Source organism: Eleginops maclovinus, chromosome 16 (genome assembly GCF_036324505.1).
Source record: "Eleginops maclovinus isolate JMC-PN-2008 ecotype Puerto Natales chromosome 16, JC_Emac_rtc_rv5, whole genome shotgun sequence".
Lineage (NCBI taxonomy): Eukaryota > Metazoa > Chordata > Actinopteri > Perciformes > Eleginopidae > Eleginops > Eleginops maclovinus.
In genome coordinates, this window is record NC_086364.1 from 4,373,111 (window position 1) to 4,394,772 (window position 21,662).

General features: G+C 38.7%; 1 protein-coding gene across 2 annotated transcripts; it reads left to right on the forward strand.

Moving 5' to 3' along the window:
• Positions 1 to 1,660: 1,660 nt before the first annotated feature.
• si:dkeyp-113d7.10 (uncharacterized) lies at positions 1,661 to 21,343 on the forward strand. Of its 2 annotated transcripts, none has more exons than XM_063903527.1 (5): positions 1,661 to 2,223; positions 9,691 to 9,984; positions 12,111 to 12,449; positions 14,571 to 14,803; positions 15,444 to 21,343. In XM_063903527.1, exons 1-5 carry the CDS (start codon positions 1,833 to 1,835, stop codon positions 15,687 to 15,689), a joined length of 1,503 nt encoding a protein of 500 aa, XP_063759597.1. In that variant the 5' UTR covers positions 1,661 to 1,832; the 3' UTR covers positions 15,690 to 21,343. The 2 variants fall into 2 exon arrangements, with proteins under 2 accessions (XP_063759597.1, XP_063759598.1); XM_063903528.1 differs by having other exon boundaries at positions 15,447 to 21,343.
• The last annotated feature ends 319 nt before the right edge of the window (positions 21,344 to 21,662 follow it).

The following is a 21,662-nucleotide window of genomic DNA, read 5'->3' on the forward strand; positions in this document are numbered from 1 at the left end:
TATTCTTTTTTTTTTTAACCTTGCCTTACAACAAAAACATTGTGTTATTGTATTATTATTATTATTATTATTATTATTATTATTATTATTATTATTATTATTATGTTACAGTTTTAATGTAGTACTACTTAAAAAATGTAATATATAAGACTTTTTTTTGGACAAATCCAGAATAAAGGATTTCTTTGTGTAATAATATATTTAAATCTTGTTTTTTTTTTTTTTTTCCGGGCAGTAGTTTCCAGGGTTTCCATACTAGCAATCTAATCCTCCAGAGTATTGAAGTTTTCTGTGTGTTCAAATGACTTCTGCTACTTTTCTTTAAGCGTACATATGTAACATGTCTTTCTCTCCACACTCTTACACTTGGATCAACAGGGCTTCGCCTTCCTTAGAGAAACAAACAGAGCTAAGGCTGATTGGAGGTTTTTTTTGGCTGACGTGGAGTAGGGAGGCCCGGTGGTTTTATAAGGCGTGGGTGCCCGTATAGGCCTGTATATGTGGCTAATCCTATAGGCTGCTCCTACAGACTTTTTATTGTCTCCTCCTTGGAAACCAGCCATTCCTTAGGAACGCTTGTTTTTAGGCTGCATGGAGATGAGAAATTACCCAGAGAGGAAACACATGGGTCCTGGGTGTGTGTGTTTGGGGGGGGGGGGGGGGGGGGGGGAGGGGAGATAATGAATTAAGAGCTGACAGAAAGTGGATTTGCCACTAAACCGCTACCAAACACAAATAAAACATAAAGAGACACAAAATGGCTACAGACAGACAAAATGACTACAACGAATATGAGAAAAAGAGTCACACAATTACTTAAAAGACGCAAAAATGAACTACAAAGAGATACAAAATGACTTTGAAAACACAAAATGACTTTGAAAACACACAAAATGACTTCATGGACACAAAACAACTAAAATGAGACAAAATAAGACTACAAAGTCACACAAAACAACAGACACAAAAAAGCAACAATTAAAGAAACATCACAAAGAGACACAAAAGGACTTCAGACTTCACAAAATCTCTAAAAGAAACATAAAATAAGGACAGAGACATAAAATTACGAAATAGAGACACACGATCACAAAGAGACATAACAAGATTAAAATACGCAAAAAATGATGACAAATTAGACACAAAAAAGACTACCAAAAGGTAGAAATAAACATAAAAATTCAAAATGACTACAAAGACACACAAAACAACTACAGAGATACACACAATGACTACAACAAAACAAAAATAATAACTATAAAGAGAGATAAAATGTCAACAGAGACACAATTTAGTATCAACTATCAATTTTACAAAAGGGCTTTCTATGCAAAACATAAAGAGGCATAAGTAAGAACATTTCAGTAACTCCAATAATATCACAAGATTATTTTAATGACTAATGTTGTTTAAATTATAATGCAAAGCAACACTTCTTAGTACCATTATTGCAGTGTTGCAGCCTCAGTGGTGTAATTTTGGAGGTATTTTGCAGTAATAACACGGTCCTGACATTTCGGAGTGTTATTCTCCGAAAGCCAAAATGGCGAGGTGGCTTACTGCAAGGGCGCGAGCGTGCACGGCCGAGACATGTGGGTGGTAAAAAGCTGCTGCACATCTACTCGGGTCTTTCCGGTAGATCCTGCAAAGGAGCAGAGCCGCGCGGTGCGCGGAGGCAGAGAGGGCAACAGCCGGAGGAGCCCAGCCGAGCAGCCGCCGTCACCACGAGCGACCCGGGCTTCGGTTTTTACAGAGTTTACCCGGAGACACGGAGGCCTGGGGGCTCGGGTACAGAATAATGAGAGAGCCCTCTAACCGGAGGGGGCGAAAACATGAACGGGGCCGTGTACATTTCGTTTTTCCAGGGCCAGCTGGAGTCCGTGCTGGAGCAGGTCGTTCAGCTCGCCGTCCAGGAAATAAGCAAGACGGTGGGCTCGAGCCTCAACACGCTGCTGCTGGAGACCGCTGTGAAGGAGCAGGAAAATCGCAGGCTCCGGCTCCAGGTGCAGACGTGGGAGTCAAACCAGCGCAACAGCAGCAAAAACACCGGAGGGTCCCCGGTGGCGGGTAGGAACAAGGCTGGCAGGGCGGCCGGCGACGAGAGGGCGGACAGCGGCAGGACAAAGCCCGAGCACTCGCAGCTACACGCCCCCGGTGGCCACGGCACCGAGACCTGCCTCCACACCGACACACGCCGCCTGGAGCAGCGGGGACGAGTCGTTGGTAGGCAGCCGTTACACAACACGCACATTCACACATAGTCACGCAAACATACAGTTGCGCGGGGGCACTCCTCCCTGTGTGTCTAACAGCACGCACACGTTGCGTAACTCTTCAGGCCGATTTAAGGTTTATGAGTTTAGGGAGAAAGTGAGGCCTGCAGGTGCTGAACAAAGATCCATGAATGGGCTGCAGCCGGACAAATAAGCTCCAGAAGGGGATAAATATGGCTCAGGGAAGCTTAAAATGGGTCATAACTTAACTTTATAATTGAGGTTTAATTGGAGTATAATAGAGATCAGAGTGGTTATAATAGCAAACCGGGACTCATTTTCTGTGAATAACATGCTGGTTTAATTGGACTATAATCAGAATCTGGTTTAGTGCCAAACAGGGTGAGACAAGGAATTTGCTAGTGTGTAAAATGGTGCATACATAAACACAAGTTGTAAAATAAGAGCAGTTAAGGGACCATTTCAAAAACTAGTATAGAACTTGAAAATATTTATGATATTTGATGTTGCACAGAAATATTAATATAACAAAAAGAAAATCAAAATAAGAATTTCACAAATTACTCCTAAAGGAACAAAGAAGCCTCAGACTGGTGCTGGAAAGGGCTGTGACCACATTGAAGTTGAATCAGCATTTCATAGGGGAAGAAAAGAACCGAGGCGGGAAAAAGGAGGCAAACAAAGATGTGGCACAGGAGGTGATGTATTCCGAGTGTGTTTTTCAGTCATTTCGCGGGTGTCAAGTCAGATTAGTCATCAAGAGAAGCATCACCATATGCCAAAACGTGTCTCCACAAGCTTCCATTTGTAGTCTCTGGACTAGGTCGACGAAAGGTCAGATACATGATTGTGTATGCTCAAAAAGTTCTGATGCTAGTTATTACTAACTTGTGCTAAACAAGCATTATCACAACATTTTTTTTGTTGCCCTGGCCGAATTTTTTAACCAAATGCATGTATAATGATATTTTGACAATATTGTAGGGTGGACATTTGATATTACGATATCCAAAATCTAACACAATATTTAGTTTCATATCAGAATGTATCCGACATCCCTACTATTTGGCTCAATACAGGCCGGGGGCGCATAAAACTGAAACTGAACGGCTTTCTTATTTTGTTTTAAAACCAAAATATAATGTTTATTTTCATTCTAATTTCAAATTTTCAGTTAATTTGCACTCGAGCAATAGTAATAAGGCCCTAATTGTCCAATATAAAACATAAAAAGTCAAACATTTTTCTCTTAATAATCTCAAAATGTGTAAATACTCAACAAAGAAACTAAAAAACTGAGTTGAATACTATAAAATCTTGTTTAAAGTGTGAAAAAGGACTGTGAACTCTGCACAAGGGGGTGTATATTAGTGGGCTCCGTTTCAGAACGACTTCCTCTTCCTGTCACGATATGAGCCAAGCTCTAAACACAGATCCAAGATGGCCGCCGGTCTCTGTATACATTCTAAAAGTATAAAACCATGAGAGTTTTTCAACAGGAAGTGATCATGCTGTGTATATTTATCATGTGACAATTTAAAGGAAATGCATATTTTCATATTAGCAATCAATATATCTAGGTTTTCTTGCTTATCTAATAAATTCATCTAAAAATCAAACTAAATAGTTAACAAACAACTTAAATAACTAACTAAAAATCAACATTTGAATATTTCTTTCTGAGAATAAATGTTTTGAACAGTAAAACACATGATTTACTAAAGCATAATTTACTATATGATTTACACTATTTAGAGTATTTTTTGTCCTGATTCATGCAAATAGCTTCATATCACTACGCGATTTGAATGATTTATGTAAACTGTTTCTCGAGTTCTTTGATAAATGTCTTGAACTATTAATGAATTATTTAAAATGGTTGACAATTTATTTGTTTCCCCTGCTTTGCTAATCCATATATTATCTTTGCATATTTGAAATTATAACTAACCACATTAACATGCATCAAATATTTGTTGCCACCATACTGAAAAAGACCAAACTCATACAGAGCTTTTACATAATGAAAATAAATATTCCAATAAAAATTCCCTAAAAACCTTTTTTAACACATTAACAGGTTAATCGCGAGATAGCGTTGACAGCCTTGGTTTTTATGCATGTCTGTTGGTAGGGAAACTCCCTCCGCAGAGAGCACATCGATGTTAGCCTTTGCAGACCATTTACATGCACAAAAATATATATAACACTACAGGAAAGGGAAAACCTTTAAAAACTAAATAGGGGCTCTTTAAAAGAAATTCTAAGTCTGTCACAAAAGAAAGAAAACATCCCCATTTGCATAAAGTCTGCATTACGCATATTATGCAATCAAAACAGAGGGATTTAGATTGCAATGACATCATGTGTTTTGGATTTTACTGTGGTTTCAAGGATCTTGGATTTTCACTGTAATCAGTATCAACTGCTAAACCTCTGGTAGTGTGACATCCGTCTAAATAATCTCAGTCACATTCAGAGGTGTTTGTTTGTTTGGGTGTGTTTCAGTCTGCAGCACACACGCATGCCAATCACACACACATGCAAAGACATGGAGCAGAAACATCCTCAGACAAGGTCGCCTCACTCTCACGCATGCATGCACACATCTGCGCACTCAAACGCAACAACAAGGCTGACATGCAAAGTCCCCCCTTCACCCCCCCCCTGCGTCTTTATAACTAGACCACGAACCTCACACGCCATCATCGGCCAGAAGAGTGACATCACAGCCAGGACACACAATCACTGCCGGCTCTCGGCTGGAGTTTATTCATCGTCACACACACACAGACAACCACAATATGGCGAGTTTATTAATATTTAACACCTTTCAAAAACAAGGCACAAGATGACAAAATGACACTTTTAAATAAGACTTGAAAAAGGGGAATAAAATGGCGGATAAAACACTTTTTTGTTGCATGCGATACACCTCAGAGTATATATTATATTGTAGTTACTCTACTGATTATAATATTTCACTCCCTTCCTGTTGAGTAAAAACTATGTATCTTCAAATGGTTTCCACAATGATGTCTTGTGTTACAAATCCAGTGCACCCGTTGGACTGCAAAGAAAGAAATGTCAATATGTACAGGAATATTTCAGTAGGTTGGGGAAGTATACTATCGCATATATACATTAGGCCTATATATTCATTTTACTAGTTCTCAGTAGGTTGTGTGATCCAACTAAGTTGACATTGTGAATAATTGTTAGTAATATGTGGTGACTGAATTTTGCAACGTTATTTTTTTGGAGGCAACATTACTTTGTCAAATTTCTTAGTATTTATATTATTTGTTATTTATTTAAACGTGTCTAAATATCTATATAAATGGTACTTTTTATCTAATGTATTTTACATTTAGATTCGTATTTATTTTATATTTAATTTAAATTAATAAAAAACCTAATGTCAAAAGAATAACTTGTTCACTTTAAGCATGATATTTCCAAAGTCATGTTAAATACTTGTGATTTTAATATTAGCCATATTGGGTGTGATTTTCACCAAAATAAAACAAAACAATTTCTCTCTCTCCATGCTTTCACTGACTATCTGCGGAGCACAGCAGCAGAGTGTCGTCTGCACGTTGAGATTAACGGAGACAGCTAGATAATGAGACCACAGCCCTGACACGCTGGGGTCACAGTTCACACTGCTTTATTGTTAGGGGGGGTGGTTTTCATGTCTGAAACTAGGCTAGGCTTTCACTGAGATGTGTGCTCACTGAGGACACAAAGGGAATGTGAGTGTAAATTATCAAATGAACCCCTGCAGAGATTTTCAGCCGCTGGAAACTGACAATAAACGCTCCTGAAATGTTGGTTTGAAGCTGGGGCTCAGGATTACTCTGTTTAATTAATTCTACATGAAGCATTGGGTCTTTTTTAAATGAATTAAGTAAAAATATCAATCCCAGTTTTCCAGATGCCTCACAGATGTATGCAGATGTTTAGTACAAAACTCTTTAGAAACTGATTGTCAGGGGGCCTGACCTACAAAATGTAACTTGAAAACATAGAAATGAAAAACAATTACAAAAAACAGAACACTTTTTTAAAGGTCACTAAAACCACTAAATCCTATAAATATTGCTTACAAAGTGCATTAAGTTGCTAGAGGAAAAAAAACCAAATAAAGCAAAAATCACCACAAAGACTAAAAGAAGACGCAGAGCAATACAAATGATGCACACAGGCTACAAATGGAAAGAAGAACACAATTTGACATAAAACCACTACACAGACAAAGGACAATAAGGTCCAAAAGGAGCACAGAGACGGAAAAAGAAAAAGTAGATGCAAAACCAGAAAAAGATGCAAAGTAATCACAAAATGACTAATAGATGTAAACATTACCACAATGATTACAAAGTTACTTCCAATATAAGCAAAATGATTGAATATGGATGCAAAACCGCTACAAACAGGCAAACCACTACAAATAGATCAATAAGACAAGTGTCTTGTGCTTTTTAGGAACAGGGAGGGGCTCCAAAATGTCTGTGCCCAGTGGCCCATTATCTCATTATCTGTCCAAGAGAATTTGCTGTTTTAGTTTGTTTTTAACGATGGAATTTTAATTTGTGTATGGAGGACAAAAGACAACATTGTTGTGCGTTATTAAACATGACTGAGACCAAGCAGAAATTACAGAACATGGAAGTTCAAAAAACTGTCATGCTGACACAGAGTGTCTCCAGTCAAGTGGAAACCCAGACATAACATGCCCCCCCCCCCCCCCCCCCCCCACATACACACAGACACACACACTTCCTACTCCCATTAAAGACCTGCTGCAAAGTATGAATGGAAGTTTATAATAAGCCTGAGAAAAGATCCTTTCTGGAACAACAGTAGTTGTTTAATATAAACGCTATGCATCTAATCCCGCTAAATGTGCTAAAAGATCAATTCAGACAAACTTTATTAATCACAAAGGGGAAACTCCAACTGTAGCAGCCCAAAGACACAGATGTTTTCAGTAATGCATAGATTAATTTTATTTATGGATTCTTCAATAACGGACAAAAACTGGCATTTGGCCCAGACCGGCCCTCAACCATCAAGCCAGAACACAGTAGCAGCTCCTGACCAGAGGAAAATGCTAACTAGCAGTGCACACGCAACTGCCAACATACATGTACCTGAACAGGCCGTCAGAACAAAAACAACAATAATGTTTAATTGTATCGGCCCAAAAGGCACGTCAGTGCCCCGGGAAAGTACCTGCCAGATGGCCAGTCCAGCCATGGTTAACATATTGAAAATAGAAAATAATTTTTCCTGAATATCAATCCTGATGTGTTAGAAAATACCTTGGCATAGAATCGGAGATGAACACTTGAATGACGGAGAGGCAGCTTAGAGCAGCAGGTATGTAAAGTTAAAGTACAGAGACTAATGCGCAACGTCATTAACAATGGCAAATTAGGACCATAACCTTCTAGCTGGATGCTCCACCATGTGCCGAGGTTAGCACCATGTGCCGAGGCTAGCACCATGCGCCGAGGCTAGCACCATGCGCCGAGGTTAGCACGACATAATTAAAGCAGCCTTTACAAGATACTCAATTCCCTCTTTGCTCACTGCGAGGTCAGACGCAGAGCCTCAAGCTGCAATCAAATGATACGCACTACAGTGACTCTGCGCTGCCGTTTAGATTCGGTGCTTCCCGACTACCAATAACCAGCTGTGCGTGTCGCCAATGGTGGCGCATGAGCCTTATTGCCAGCTCACAGAACAGTTTTTAAAACGTTTTTATTTTCAGACATCAACTAACAGTAATAGTCAGTGTCCGAACTACGGGGGGACTCGGGGGATCCGAGACCCCCTGAAACTGACACGAGATCCCCCGAAAACATGATTTGGGAAATGTTGGGGGGTCTCTAAAATATCAGTCAAGTCAAGCGCAAGAGCAAGCGCCCCCCCCACCCCCGAGAGAAAAATGGGACCCCCCGAAAATCTCGGCATAGTTCGAACACTGGTAATAGTGAACACAATAGATGCTGGTAGTTGGTATAAAGATAGCAATTTTTCTATACCTTTTCAGCTGATTATTTTCTTAAGTTTCAGATTCCTGTTTTTGGCACTTCTAAAAAATATACAATAAGTCCTGTTAGCTCTTTTTTTGTTGCTTTTAAGTGGGTACTTAACTTAGCGTGGGTCTACTACTGGGCCGTCCTATAGCTCGGTGGGTAGAGCAGGCGGCCATATACTGGGGTTTGACCCATGCGGTGGAACCAGGTTCAAATCCGGCCTGAGTCCCTTAGTTGTGTGTCTTCCACTCTGTCTCCCTACTTCTCATCTGTACTATATTAAAGGCACTGCTTGCCCCAAAAATTCAAAAACAACATTTTTGAAACAAAAGTAACTTACCTCAGTGGGATGCAGGAAGATGGTGCTTATTGTGCTGATCGAAAAGAAGATATGAAGAATATTAACAGTTTGTTTGTAATACATTTGTTTGGGATTTTTAGTTTCATTATTTATTTATGTGTATTTAAAAGCAGAAAGGGGGTCACCCTGGGTTTTATCGGAGGACAGATGGACAACCAAGAATGTTTCTTCTTGGATAACTACTAGTGTGTGTGTGTGTGTGTGTGTGTGTGTGTGTGTGTGTGTGTGTGTGTGTGTGTGTGTGTGTGTGTGTGTGTGTGTGTGTGTGTGTGTGTGTGTGTGTGTGTGTGTGTGTGTGTGTGTGTGTGTGTGTGTGTGTGTGTGTGTGTGTGTGTGTGTGTGTGTGTGTGTGTGTGTGTGTGTGTGTGTGTGATGAAGACATTTCTTTAATTTAATACAACTATTAATTGCATGCTCTTGTATAGCTGCTGATATAACACGTGATTTACTCCTTTTTAAATATCAGATTTATTGAAAGATGAAACTACAATATGTAGGTTTAAAAGATCATTTCAATACGTGCATGAAACAAAATTTCAGGGACGTTTAATCTGACAAAAATAATAATGGTTTTGATAATCATTGACATATCACAGAATGTGTGAAAGAAGTGCCCCTAACATTTACTATACATAATTGTTTTATGAAATGGCTATAATTCAGATAATGGTTAGTTTTTCAACCATTTTTTGATATGCAATATCTTTATGGCAGTTTTACTTCATTGAGATTTCCCCCGTAAGGATGACAAAGCAAAGTTTCTCAGGAAAACTTTGTGTTTTATTGTAAAAAATAACCTGGCTACTGATAATGACTCAAATGCACAGCAGTTACAGCTTACTTGTTAAAACCGTTTAATCTTTCAACAATTCAACATACTATATTTGAACATAAAATAAGGCAAAATACATTCCATTTAAATGCAGGAATAAGAAAAAATACATGTAGAACGTTATGTAAAATTAAATACTGGCTCATAGAATAAATGCTCTTATAATATGTGATGAGAATAATATCTGATGATGTGTCACTCCCCCCCGCCCTGCAGATCAGCTGAAGTCTGTGATGGAGCAGGTGTTGGACTTTGCGCTGCACGAGCTCACAAAGATCGTGGAGGCTTCGTTTGATGACCTCCTGCTGGAGATCACCAAGATGGAGAGCGAGCAGCATCTGCTGGAGGAGAGGATGGACAAGGGGATGGCAGGAGGAGACAAGGGAAGAGGTGGAGCTGGGGGCCGGAGGAGGGGGTCTGAGAACGATTCGGTGTCCCCCAGCGGGTCTGACGATACCCAGGAGGAGCTGGCCGAGGTCCCCGAGTCCAAGGAGACGCCAGAAGCAGACAGTGAGCCCCTCACTCAATTTTACTAAGGGCCACACTTGAACATTTTCAGATCAAGACAAAAACAAAGAAAAAAAAAATATTTTAACTAAAAGAATCTTTAGCCATCAAATCAGTGACGCAAAATAATGAATTTTGATTGAACTATAATTCAAAAATACTAACATAGTCAACATCTGATCAATGCTAAAACTCAATCAGGGGTTTTTCTAGAAAAATATAGTATGAGGGTGCTAACGTCACTTCCTGACAAAATTACAGCTCTCCCACTTTCCCGCGAAAATAATGCATTAGAACAAAGCGGAAAATAATCAGTTCTTCATGTCTTAAAGCTGCTGAGTCATATATTGCACCTCAAACAACAAATACATCCAGAGTTACGGTTTCTTTACTTCCTCTACATAAAAAAGGAGAGTAAAAGAATAGACCTAATTCAGAAATCGCCTCAACTGGACAAATCACAACAGGTTTCAGACGTAGGGAGAAAAGAGGTGCTGCAGCACAGGCAGTATGAGAAAAATAAAGAGCTTTTTGAACATTAAAGCATGGAGACATGTCCCAGTAGACACTACATACTGATATAATATAGTGATCTTGTAGTTTACATGTCCCATGCAGCTTAGCATTCTGCCGTGAAATTATCTGCACAAAAAACCTTCAAGATTATAAAAAAACATAGTATTATTCTAACTATTATTAATAGTATTTCTGACCTAAATATGATACATCAATGTCAGCGTGCTTCAAATTGGTCCATTTCTCACGTGAATCAATTTCTGTGATGCTAGGTCACCTGCTCCTTCCCCCTGCAACTAGACAGGGTTAAAATGAATGAGAACACGAGTTGAGATGTGGGCCTCAGACCTTTAGTTTGACACCTGTGCTCCGGGGCAGGCTACGCTGGGGAAAAACGAAATGCGTCAATCTCGTTCACGCAAAGCAAAAATGAAGAGGCTAGACCTCTGGAGAACTTTGCCACATTCCCCCCGAGCCTTTCCAAGCAGACCTGGAGGAGTGTGCTGCGGCTCGACACAGACAAACTACCGGGGCCTGACTGATCTATGTGCTGCTTTATTATTTGGATGGATGGATGGATGGATGGATGGATGGATGGATGGATGGATGGATGGATGGATGGATGGATGGATGGATGGATGGATGGATGGATGGATGGATGGATGGATGGATGGATGGATGGATGGATGGATGGATGGATGGATGGATGGATGGATGGATGGATGGATGGATGGATGGATGGATGGATGGATGGATGGATGGATGGATGGATGGATGGATGGATGGATGGATGGATGGATGGATGGATGGATGGATGGATGGATGGATGGATGGATGGATGGATGGATGGATGGATGGATGGATGGATGGATGGATGGATGGATGGATGGATGGATGGATGGATGGATGGATGGATGGATGGATGGATGGATGGATGGATGGATGGATGGATGGATGGATGGATGGATGGATGGATGGATGGATGGATGGATGGATGGATGGATGGATGGATGGATGGATGGATGGATGGATGGATGGATGGATGGATGGATGGATGGATGGATGGATGGATGGATGGATGGATGGATGGATGGATGGATGGATGGATGGATGGATGGATGGATGGATGGATGGATGGATGGATGGATGGATGGATGGATGGATGGATGGATGGATGGATGGATGGATGGATGGATGGATGGATGGATGGATGGATGGATGGATGGATGGATGGATGGATGGATGGATGGATGGATGGATGGATGGATGGATGGATGGATGGATGGATGGATGGATGGATGGATGGATGGATGGATGGATGGATGGATGGATGGATGGATGGATGGATGGATGGATGGATGGATGGATGGATGGATGGATGGATGGATGGATGGATGGATGGATGGATGGATGGATGGATGGATGGATGGATGGATGGATGGATGGATGGAAGGAAAATGTTTGACATTTATTTTGAAACTGGCAGATGTCAGTCATGAGAATCACTGAATGTTTTGCAGGACAAAGGATTCTCTCTGTTTACATGATAAGAGTTTCATCCTCCCGCCTTCTCTCCTCTTTACCTCCTCCATCTTCTTTTACCTTCCCCTCAGACCTGGGGCGCCCCCCTGTCCTCTCCGTAGCTCAGGACTGGGTTCCCATACTGGACAAGGTGTTCGGTCAGAAGTGGTGCAGCGACGTGTGGCAGATAAAGGAGATGGATGGCGAGGCGGGGACCGGTACAGGGCGGGGTCTGGGTGAGGGCCGGGTCCAGCAGGTGGCCCCCCTCTCCAACACCTCTGTGACCCTGGAGCCCTCCCCCTCCTCCCCCCAGCAGGACCCCCGCTGGACCCCTCTGGAGGACATGGAGGTGTTTTCTCCAGATGAGGAGGCTGCAGGCAGTCAGAGGGACACGTCGGGCCCCCGACATGGACGCCCCCACAACCCCACAGGTGAGCCAGAACTCCTTCAGCTGTGTGACAGGAAACATACCCTCTACACACACACACACACACAAACACACACACACACACACACAGAAACATCACACACCAGAGAGCAGGGAACAGAAGCCAGACCTTTTGGGTCTTTGAGTTCTCCGGCTTAACTAAACCTAACAACTGGGGTCTCGCTAAGCGGTCCTATGGCGCTGATCATGAAAGGGGGGCGGAGTTAGCAGCATTTGGCTAATCACAAACATGGAGAAGAGCACTGGCAGCGGAGCGTCATACGTAATGAAAACTAAACTATAATATTAAACAAATAGGAACAAGTTAAACTTAACCAGGATAGAAAGCAACCTAGTTTTAGCGGAAGAGTGCAGGAAGAACGGCAAAAATAAAAACTGTATGAATGTGTTAACTAACTGGTTTATAGCCAAGTGTCACTGCCCTATCATACAGAGAATCATTTTACCTTTAGCAAGATAACACTTCTGCATACAGAGCAGGCACGGCCACACACACCTCAGGAGCTCACACACATGAGTGAATTTATGAAGTCATATGATGTGTACTTATATTGTGGGGCATTGTTAGTTATTAAAGTCACCTCGTCTACTGATTGTTTTAATAGTCAGATCTGCTCTGAAGATGGCACTGGTATTGCATTTGGCTGTTCAAACTGTGTTTCCTTGAGCCTGGAATCAGAAGCAGAATTCTTTTATTCGTCCATCATAAGGGAAATTTACGTTTTCAGAGCAAAAGTAAAGATAAAGACAAAAAATAAAACGCTATTAGATAAAGACCATGCACATAATATTTTAAATTCTAAGTTATTCCAATTTACAGAGCGCACATTTGGGTAAAATATGTCTTCATAGCTTTAAACTTTAAGCACAGAGCTCTGATTGGTCAGCAGGCAGTTCTTTCACTGGTGTTGAGCTGCTCCGAGCAAGTTATGTGTTCAGCATTAGTAACCATGGAGATCTACCCCGGGAAGAAGTAGGAAACTCAGTAACCTGGTTATCCCAAATCCTGCAAAAAATGACCTTTTTTATACGTTTATACAAAAATAGAAGGAAAAAAGAAATAACCAAATAAATGGGAAACATGAAAACCATAATAGCACAGAACAATTCTAAAAATATATAAAATAATACAAAAATGAAAATAAATACATGAACATAAAAACATTTCCCTGCAATAATGTGAACACAGGATTGAGACACACACACACACACTTTATTTATATATGTATTTTATTTATTTAATCTTCCTAATTTAATGAACCACAGTACTTATAAAAACAAGTTAATTCGAAGCATTTCTTGTGTTATTTATGCTACTCGACTCCATCTCAGAGGGAAATATTGTATATTTTATTGATTTACCTGATATAAGGTATTTAACATTAGCGCCTTTATTACCAGCCGTTAAATTAAAGTGATGAACACATTAATTTAACAATAACTTCTAATATTATTAAATTATATATAACATTCTGCAAAATAAGTACTTTTACTTTTGGTACTTTAAGTATATTTTAAAGCTAAAAATCTATTACTGATGTGTGTGGGTGTGTCTCAGTACTGCCCCCCACTGGACAGTTATATTAAAATCATTTAGAACCGTAAAACGCTGACGGGGACATCTTACTGCACAGTTTATAAGCAGGATTTCCTGTACTTTTACTCCACTACATGTAGGCTATTTAATCCTTTCAGTTACTTTACAGATCTGGATTAATGATGGTAAATACAATCAGCCCTTAAATCAGACTGTAGTTCACCTGGAGTAAATCCAGCAGCTACCCTGCAGTATACAAAGCCATTCAAACTAGCTGCACCTTTACCAGCTCTGAGAACACTTTAATGATCAATAATTATAACACATATCAGAGATATTATTCTGAAATGGACCAATCAAACAATGACTACTTTTACTGTCGCCACTTTAAGTACATTTAGATGAGAGTACTTTCTACTTTCACTGGAGGAACATTTTGAATGCAGGACTTTTACAGTAACTGAGTATTCCTACACTCTGGAACTTCTACTTTTAGTCAAGTACAAGACCTGAGTACTTCTCCACCTCTGCTGATTACCTTCCTTCCTTCTCGATGTTTCTCTGCAGGCTCTTCAGGGCGGCGCTCCTCAGCCTCGATGCTTCATCGCCTCCTCACGCTGCCATCTCAGCTGCTGGACGAGGAGGAGGACGCTGCCAACGACACGCTGGTTGCTCTCGCCATCGAGGGAGTCAACGACCTCCGAGAAGCCATTGAACAGCCCCGCCCGTTGCCCCCGCCCAACAGAGAGGAGGACGAGGAGGAGGAAGAAGAGGAGGAGGAGGAGGACAAAGGAAGGAAGGTAATCGAAAAACATGCGTCTTTCAGTTAATTTCAAATATATCCGATGTTTTGTCAGTGAAATAATAATCAAATATTTTTGTAAGATATGAGAATTTTCAAGAAAAAAGATGTTCAAAGAAGTTGGGGTTATGTTTTTGAATGGAGAAACTTTTAAGAAAATAGGATGTATGTCCAGGGTAACGGGCGTTAATATTTATAAAAGAATGAGTCCAAAGTGTTTTTTAGAGAAAAATAATATTATTGTTTCCAGAATTAAAAGAAAAATATTCTTAATATTACCAGTGAAAGAATCTTTCAAGAAAAAAATCGTATTTGGAGAAAAAAGTCTTAATATCTGGATAAATAACGTTTAATATTTCGCGAAATAAAGTCATATTTCTTGGATAAAAAGTTGAAGTATTAGTATTAGAAAAAAGTAATAATGTTTGATTAAAAAAGTGAGTTTAATACCATGTTAAAAATAATGAAGAACAATAGTTTAGGTTAATTTTCAAATGTTTTCATCCAATACTAGATTTTATGTTTGGTGTTGTTATAATTCTTTCACTTGTTATTGTAAGTTGTTATGGGGGAAAGCATCAACATAACAGCTGACTTTTTTTTGTATCAATAATATCTGTTGCTGTGTCCTGTGTTAGCAGAAGAAGCGGCGGCGTGTTTGGTCGGAATGTGAGGAGTGCGGTCGGAGGTTCAGCCGGATGTCTCTCCTGAAGGCTCACCGGCAGACGCATGCCGCGGAAAACACAGCTGCTGTCGACACGGCGTCCCCCGCGCCCGCCAGCAACTCCGCAGCGCTCCACTGCTCCACCTGCGGTAAGAGGTTCTCCTCCGCCACCCGCCTCCATAGCCACATCCGGGCCCAGCACCCCGGGACCCGGACCTGACCTCCAACAGAGTCCAACAAGAAGCTAAACAAACACCAGAGCAGTATCCACAGAGCAGAACCAGAACCATGAAGGGAAACGCATCAGGATCCCAGTCCAGAACGCTCTGGAGGAAACAAACATGACCAAAGGGATAGACCCGTTTTACACTCTTAAATACTTTCATTCTGAAATATAGACTAGCAAGCCGACTCCAGGCCTTCTGTAGAGCACTTTATTATTAAAGCTGCCACTAAATTATTTATTCAACTATTTATTTATATTTCCCATTAGCAGTTAGTCTATGAAATTACAAAAAACTAAAGTGAAGACGCCATTAGCTGAAACTAAAATAATTTCTTAAAACTATTTGTAAAATAGTTTTAAGTAGCAGCATTAAAGTAATGAGAACTTTTAAAAAATGTATTTCCAAAAATTGGATTTAAAATAAAGTTGAGCAATAAATGATCGATAAAATATTTAATATTAAGACCCTGCAAACATAAATTATTATTTTAAAAGATTAAAAATCACACAGATAAAGATTTGAAAAGATCTCAGGTCTAAGATCTGTCTATCCCTCGTCATTGGTACCCGACAACCAATCAGTGTATGGAGGAAGGTCACATGATCGATGATCATCCATAACCAGATGGAGTCCAGGTCCGATCTTGGTTCTGACTCCGGATTTATCAAGTTCAGGCGCTGACAAATCGCTAACTCAAGTTATCAAAATATTCAGCTTTTTTCAACATTGATCATTTTGAATGTAATTTGGTAAGAGATGAGTATAAGCCAACAAAACAATCAAAAAGTCCCGAAAGCTTGACTCCTCTTTCAGATTCTGAATTTTAGCGATGGGGTCCGACATGTAAACAAACAAATCTGCCAAACAGGGAAAATATTCAACTGATTTCACCATTGAAAGGCATTGCTTGAAAAGATGAAAACTGTACTACTGTCAAACAAGGGGAAGTTAAATTAAATAGAATCCTCTTAATCTAGTATTACCATCCAAGGTTTCTTTATGGAAAATTCTGCTCTGTCCTGCCCCTGTTGAACTGGTGTTACCTTCTAGGGGCTTTTATTTTGAAAATAGTTTTCTTATTTTCTCCAGGTTGCAATCAAAGAGTTTTTTCTTCAGGATTCGCCTATTTGAAAATAAGAGTTTTTTTGTGGCTTTTTAAAATGACTTTAACTTAACAACTGTTAAAAGCTGAATAGTTTTGATAAAACATATTTGTAGACATCTGAACTCCACAAAAGACTTATTAATCCCAACTCTGGATTTAATACAGGAAATAAAGAACCTGAACAGGGAATTATTGCTGTGTAAGCATCAAGGGCAGAGATGACGAAGGGAAAAACTTCATGTTTCAATCTCCTCGTACATGCATCTCCTCTTCTTTTTTAAATCCTGTAAAACACCCTCTTGGACAAGAAACAAGCCCCACCTCATGAGGTGAGTCTGAGTCCCAGCAGGAGATTTTATTTTTATTTTTTTGTTGTTGCAATAAGCTTGTGGCCTCAGCAGTCGGACGGTCGGAGCTTCCTGTTGATGATCGTTGTTTTTCCTTCTCGTGTTGGATCTGTAAAACGTGAATTTGCAGGTGGATTGATTCCTGATATCAGTTTTTGTTTCAAAGTGCCCTTTTATTGTTTCTTTCAACAGACTTTTTTTTTCTTTTTTTTCTCCAATTTGTTTTTAGATTATCGTCAGGTGCAATTTTGTCTTCAAGTTTTTTGGACTTGTAAAAACAAGCAAAAGGAAGAGAAACTTTGTCAGTGGCATCGATTGTTTTGGACTCGATGAATGTGAATCTCTGCAGTTGTTTTTGTACAGTTTTTACTTTACAGACAGAACTGAAGATGAAACGAGAGAATAGATGAAGTTTTTTTAATCTGTAATGGTTACCTCCTCTGCATCTTTCTCTCCTTGCTTACATCCTTCCTTCATCCCTTGTTCTTCGGTTAAGCGACCTCATGTTAACACACGGATACCTCCTGAAACAAACACAACCACCTTTTTTTTCGTATGCGATTTCTGATTGGTTACCTTTTAATTTTTTTCTGGCTTCAACTAATTAATTATGTGCTTTTATTTGCTTTAATTAATCAGGTCTGTATGAAGTATGTATTTTTATGAAATGGTGTTCCTGCAGAAGCCGTTGACTGCCAGGAAATAGTCAAAATAAAGAAAATAGTCTTTGACTTATAAATATTCAAAAAAGATTATACAAAGCTATCATTAAGAGTTTATAACAATATAAATCTCAGAAAATCATCAAAGAAAGTTTTCTTTCTATGGCTGTTCACTACACACTGGCTTTACATTTTTATTCTTTTCTTCACTCAATAGGTATTAAACATATGGTAGCCCGTTAGTGCCAGGGGAAGAAAATGTATACAGAAATGTAGTTTTCAACTTAGTGAAATCTATCAAAAAAATAAATAAACTAATAGTTTTATGGATAAAATCTAATTTTTCCTTTTTAATTTCACTAAAGGATCAAAATTCATTTAAATTGCCCCAACTCGTGTTGGTGTTGTTTCTTTAGAATCATTCCTACCTTTCCATCTGTTTGTGACTTTATCTTTTGTAGCATGCATATGTCAAGAAAAGATGGAAGGAGGGATGTCTGTGAATAGAAGGGTCAGATAACAGATATAAAAACAAATATCAGTGATAAATCTCAAGATTTCATGTTTCTGCTCTGCGATGCTTCAGCACGAACAATCGAGACATATCCATTGTCTTTAAGCTTTGTAAATGTGCAAACTGAACGTTTTTCTAGCCTCAAGGTGATTCTGTTTTTACTTGTCTTGAAAGATATGTAAGCAATATGAAGCCAAAACTCTGCCCAGCGGATTGAGTTTGATTTACTGTCAGAGAGCTGATGGTGCTCATGATGCGCAAAATGATATCACCGTTTCCAAAATCATTGGTTTGATTTTGCTGCATCATGCCCACGGGTCCTCTGTGGTATAATACTTTCGCTAATACAATATACTAATGATGCCTAATAACTGTTTAATTGTACAGCCTCTACATTAATAACAAAAGCTAATTATCTGCTCTGCAAACATCTGAATGACCCCACCGCATTTGTGCAAACGCCAAGCATCTATTTCTTTTTCTCTGATTTGTTGCACTTTCAGCCTCCACGTGTTCACACATACCTCATTTTATTTTGTAAAACATCTAGTGTTTTATATGTTCCTCTTCACACATACCTCATTACCTCATTTGACTACAATGTGTTTGTTTTTTTTCTGTTTTTTCGTTTTTGGATTTGACTCAGAAACAGAAGCTGTCGCGTAAAAAACACAAAGCTGCAAAGAGATGGTCTTTTAGGATTGCTTTTTTTTATCATTTTAAAAACGGATTTATCTGCCTTTAATAACAAGCTATGACAGCTTTATAAGAGTTTGCCCCAAAATATGGAATGCTATTTTTGCAGGTGGTTAATAGTTAAAGAACCATTTAAAAGAAAAATATGCATAATGTTAGATACAAATTGAGACCATTTAGTTAGTTGAATGTTTTGAATCTTTCTTTTTGTTACACTTAAAGTTTGAGCACTTTTAAAGCACTTAAAAGGAAAAAGAAAAACAACATCAATTATTAGTGTTGGGGAAGATGCAATTACTAACGACAGTAGGATAAAATGAGATGAAAACATAAAATGGTAATAAAGAAAGTTAAGTTACCACATGAAAAATGTGAAATGTGCAAAAAAAAACAAAAAAAGTTAAATTTAGTAAAAAATAAACTAATTTTAGATGTTCTTTTTTAAAATCCAAAACACACAAGTGAGTAGTTATGTGGTTTTTACATGACAGCTCTGTGAATAAGCTTTTGGTTACTGTCAGAGAAAAACCTTGTACCTCTAAATGTGATCTTATTTTTCTGACTGAAATTCAAATCTGCAATGAACTTTGTGTGACAAACAGAAAATGTCAGACCCAAGTGGAGGTTATGAGGTTTTCTCTGACACAATGGCGCCTTTTAATCAATCAATGCTCCACCTGTTGTTGTTTACAGAAATACATGGAAGAGAGAAATGCTTCTGGTTGAAAATACATAAAAGGGAAAATTGTGAACTAACTAAAAGGGACCTCAGAGAGTACAGACCTCCGCTAGAAGAAATTAAACCATGCAGTAAACATCATGCTATTAGTTTTTCCGTATTTCCTGCTGACAAACACAAAGAAAATGGAACTAATAATTTTAAACGGATATTCACAAGTTGTAAAAGTGAATTAAAAAGTTTGAATTTATATCAAAAGGGACCTTATACTAATATTAGTAATACTAAGCCAGAATTGACAGTAAATCATATCTGTGATGTTTGGTTTTAAGTGATGCTAAAATCTTCATTTGATGTTCTTTAAAAAAAAAAAAAAAATCATATGATGACATAATCTTTATCTGAAAATGGTCAAATACTGATTCAATGTTTTACAACAGAATAATTGTAAACGGTAATGTCGTACTCACTTTTATAATAACTCTTCAGGCTGTCGTTGCGATTATACTTACCAATAATAATTTCCACCAGATGCATTTCTCTCCAATTTGTTTTAAAAAGAGGGAGTCGTTAACAGTTGTAAAAGGTCACACTATAATTTTTTCATTAGCACTGAGACGCATTCATGTGTTCATATCACAGAGCAGATCCCGGCTCCTTTGATTTTCATTTTATATGTCAGTTTTCTGAAAGTGGTTATGTGGTTCCCATGTGTAGCGATGACAATGTTTCAGCCTCTCCGTTAAAACGGGCTGCGAAAGGAAGGGAATGGAAACTTAACGTTTAAGCAGAGGGGACCGCTCTTTAAAAAAAAAAGAAGTGTTCCTTAAATAAACCATATATTCATAGTTAGTTTGAAGAAGTAGAGCTGGAGTTATTGGAACTTCATGCTGGGGTTCCTCAGGGAACGATTCAAGGTCCTCTTATTATTTGATGCAACACGGGAATGAGGGGTGGAAAGGGATTGTTTTATTAATTTCAATTTTAATTGTTTTACTTTAAGCAGACTGTGTGTTTTTATTGACACAGGCAAATGTGACTAATGTTTAAAGCCTGGAAGTTTTATTTCTTAATTTTTAAATACCTATTTCTACTCCCTGTATAATCTCAAAGAACTGACTTGCTCTCGTCTGTCAAAGAAAGTTCATTTTGTGTTTGGATTTGATGCAATACTTTGGATAAAAAATGTGCCCTTTTTTGTAATTTACCAGTCCAATAAAACCAAATCTTAAATAGTTATCCTGTTTAAAAAATGACATTTTAAAAGTGCTGCAGTTGAGTGGCAGGCAGTTGAAGCTTCAGTCAGAATAAGGAAACTTAATGTTCAAATTAACTCAGAATTGATATGACCTTTGACTTTTTTGTCAGTTTTCAGTTAATTATTGCCAACTTTCTCCATCATTAACCAGTGAACTATGGTAAATTCTCACTGTATGTTAGGCTGTTTTTGTGCCCGTGTTGATCACAGCAGCACCGTCTGAATGTCAAATACGCCACATTACAAAATGTCTGCCATGATAATGTTATGATGAAAGCTATGGTGATGGTGCATTTTTTTTATTTCTAGACCTGTTTTAGTCAATGAGACCGGGTACTTTTTAGTGTTAAAATTCAAGGAAAACCAATAAATGTTCACAACGACCAGCCGGGCCTGATGTGTCTGATTTACACTCTGCTGATTTGGGGGGGGGGGGGGGCACTAAATCAACTGCTGCTTAACAGCTACTGAAGTATAAAACAACATGACTATAAATCACATTTGGGATTTATCACATGATTAATAAATTGGTTTTACTCTGGTTAAGACTATCAATTTCTCCAACACTCTTTTTTTATCGTTATGAATGTAAAGTTACATGGGTTTAGTTATACTTTATAAGTGATAATGGGTAACTGCAGCTGTAGTCTAACTTGAACATAAACAAAATAGTTGATGATATATATATCTATATATATAGATATA

Coding starts and splice junctions, on each gene's coding strand:
- si:dkeyp-113d7.10 (XM_063903527.1), top strand. CDS start 1,833: ATGAACGGGGCCGTGTACATTTCGTTTTTCCAGGGCCAGCTGGAGTCC. Junction 12,450..14,570: donor ACGCCCCCACAACCCCACAG/GTGAGCCAGAAC, acceptor GTTTCTCTGCAG/GCTCTTCAGGGCGGCGCTCC. Junction 14,804..15,443: donor AGGAGGACAAAGGAAGGAAG/GTAATCGAAAAA, acceptor GTCCTGTGTTAG/CAGAAGAAGCGGCGGCGTGT.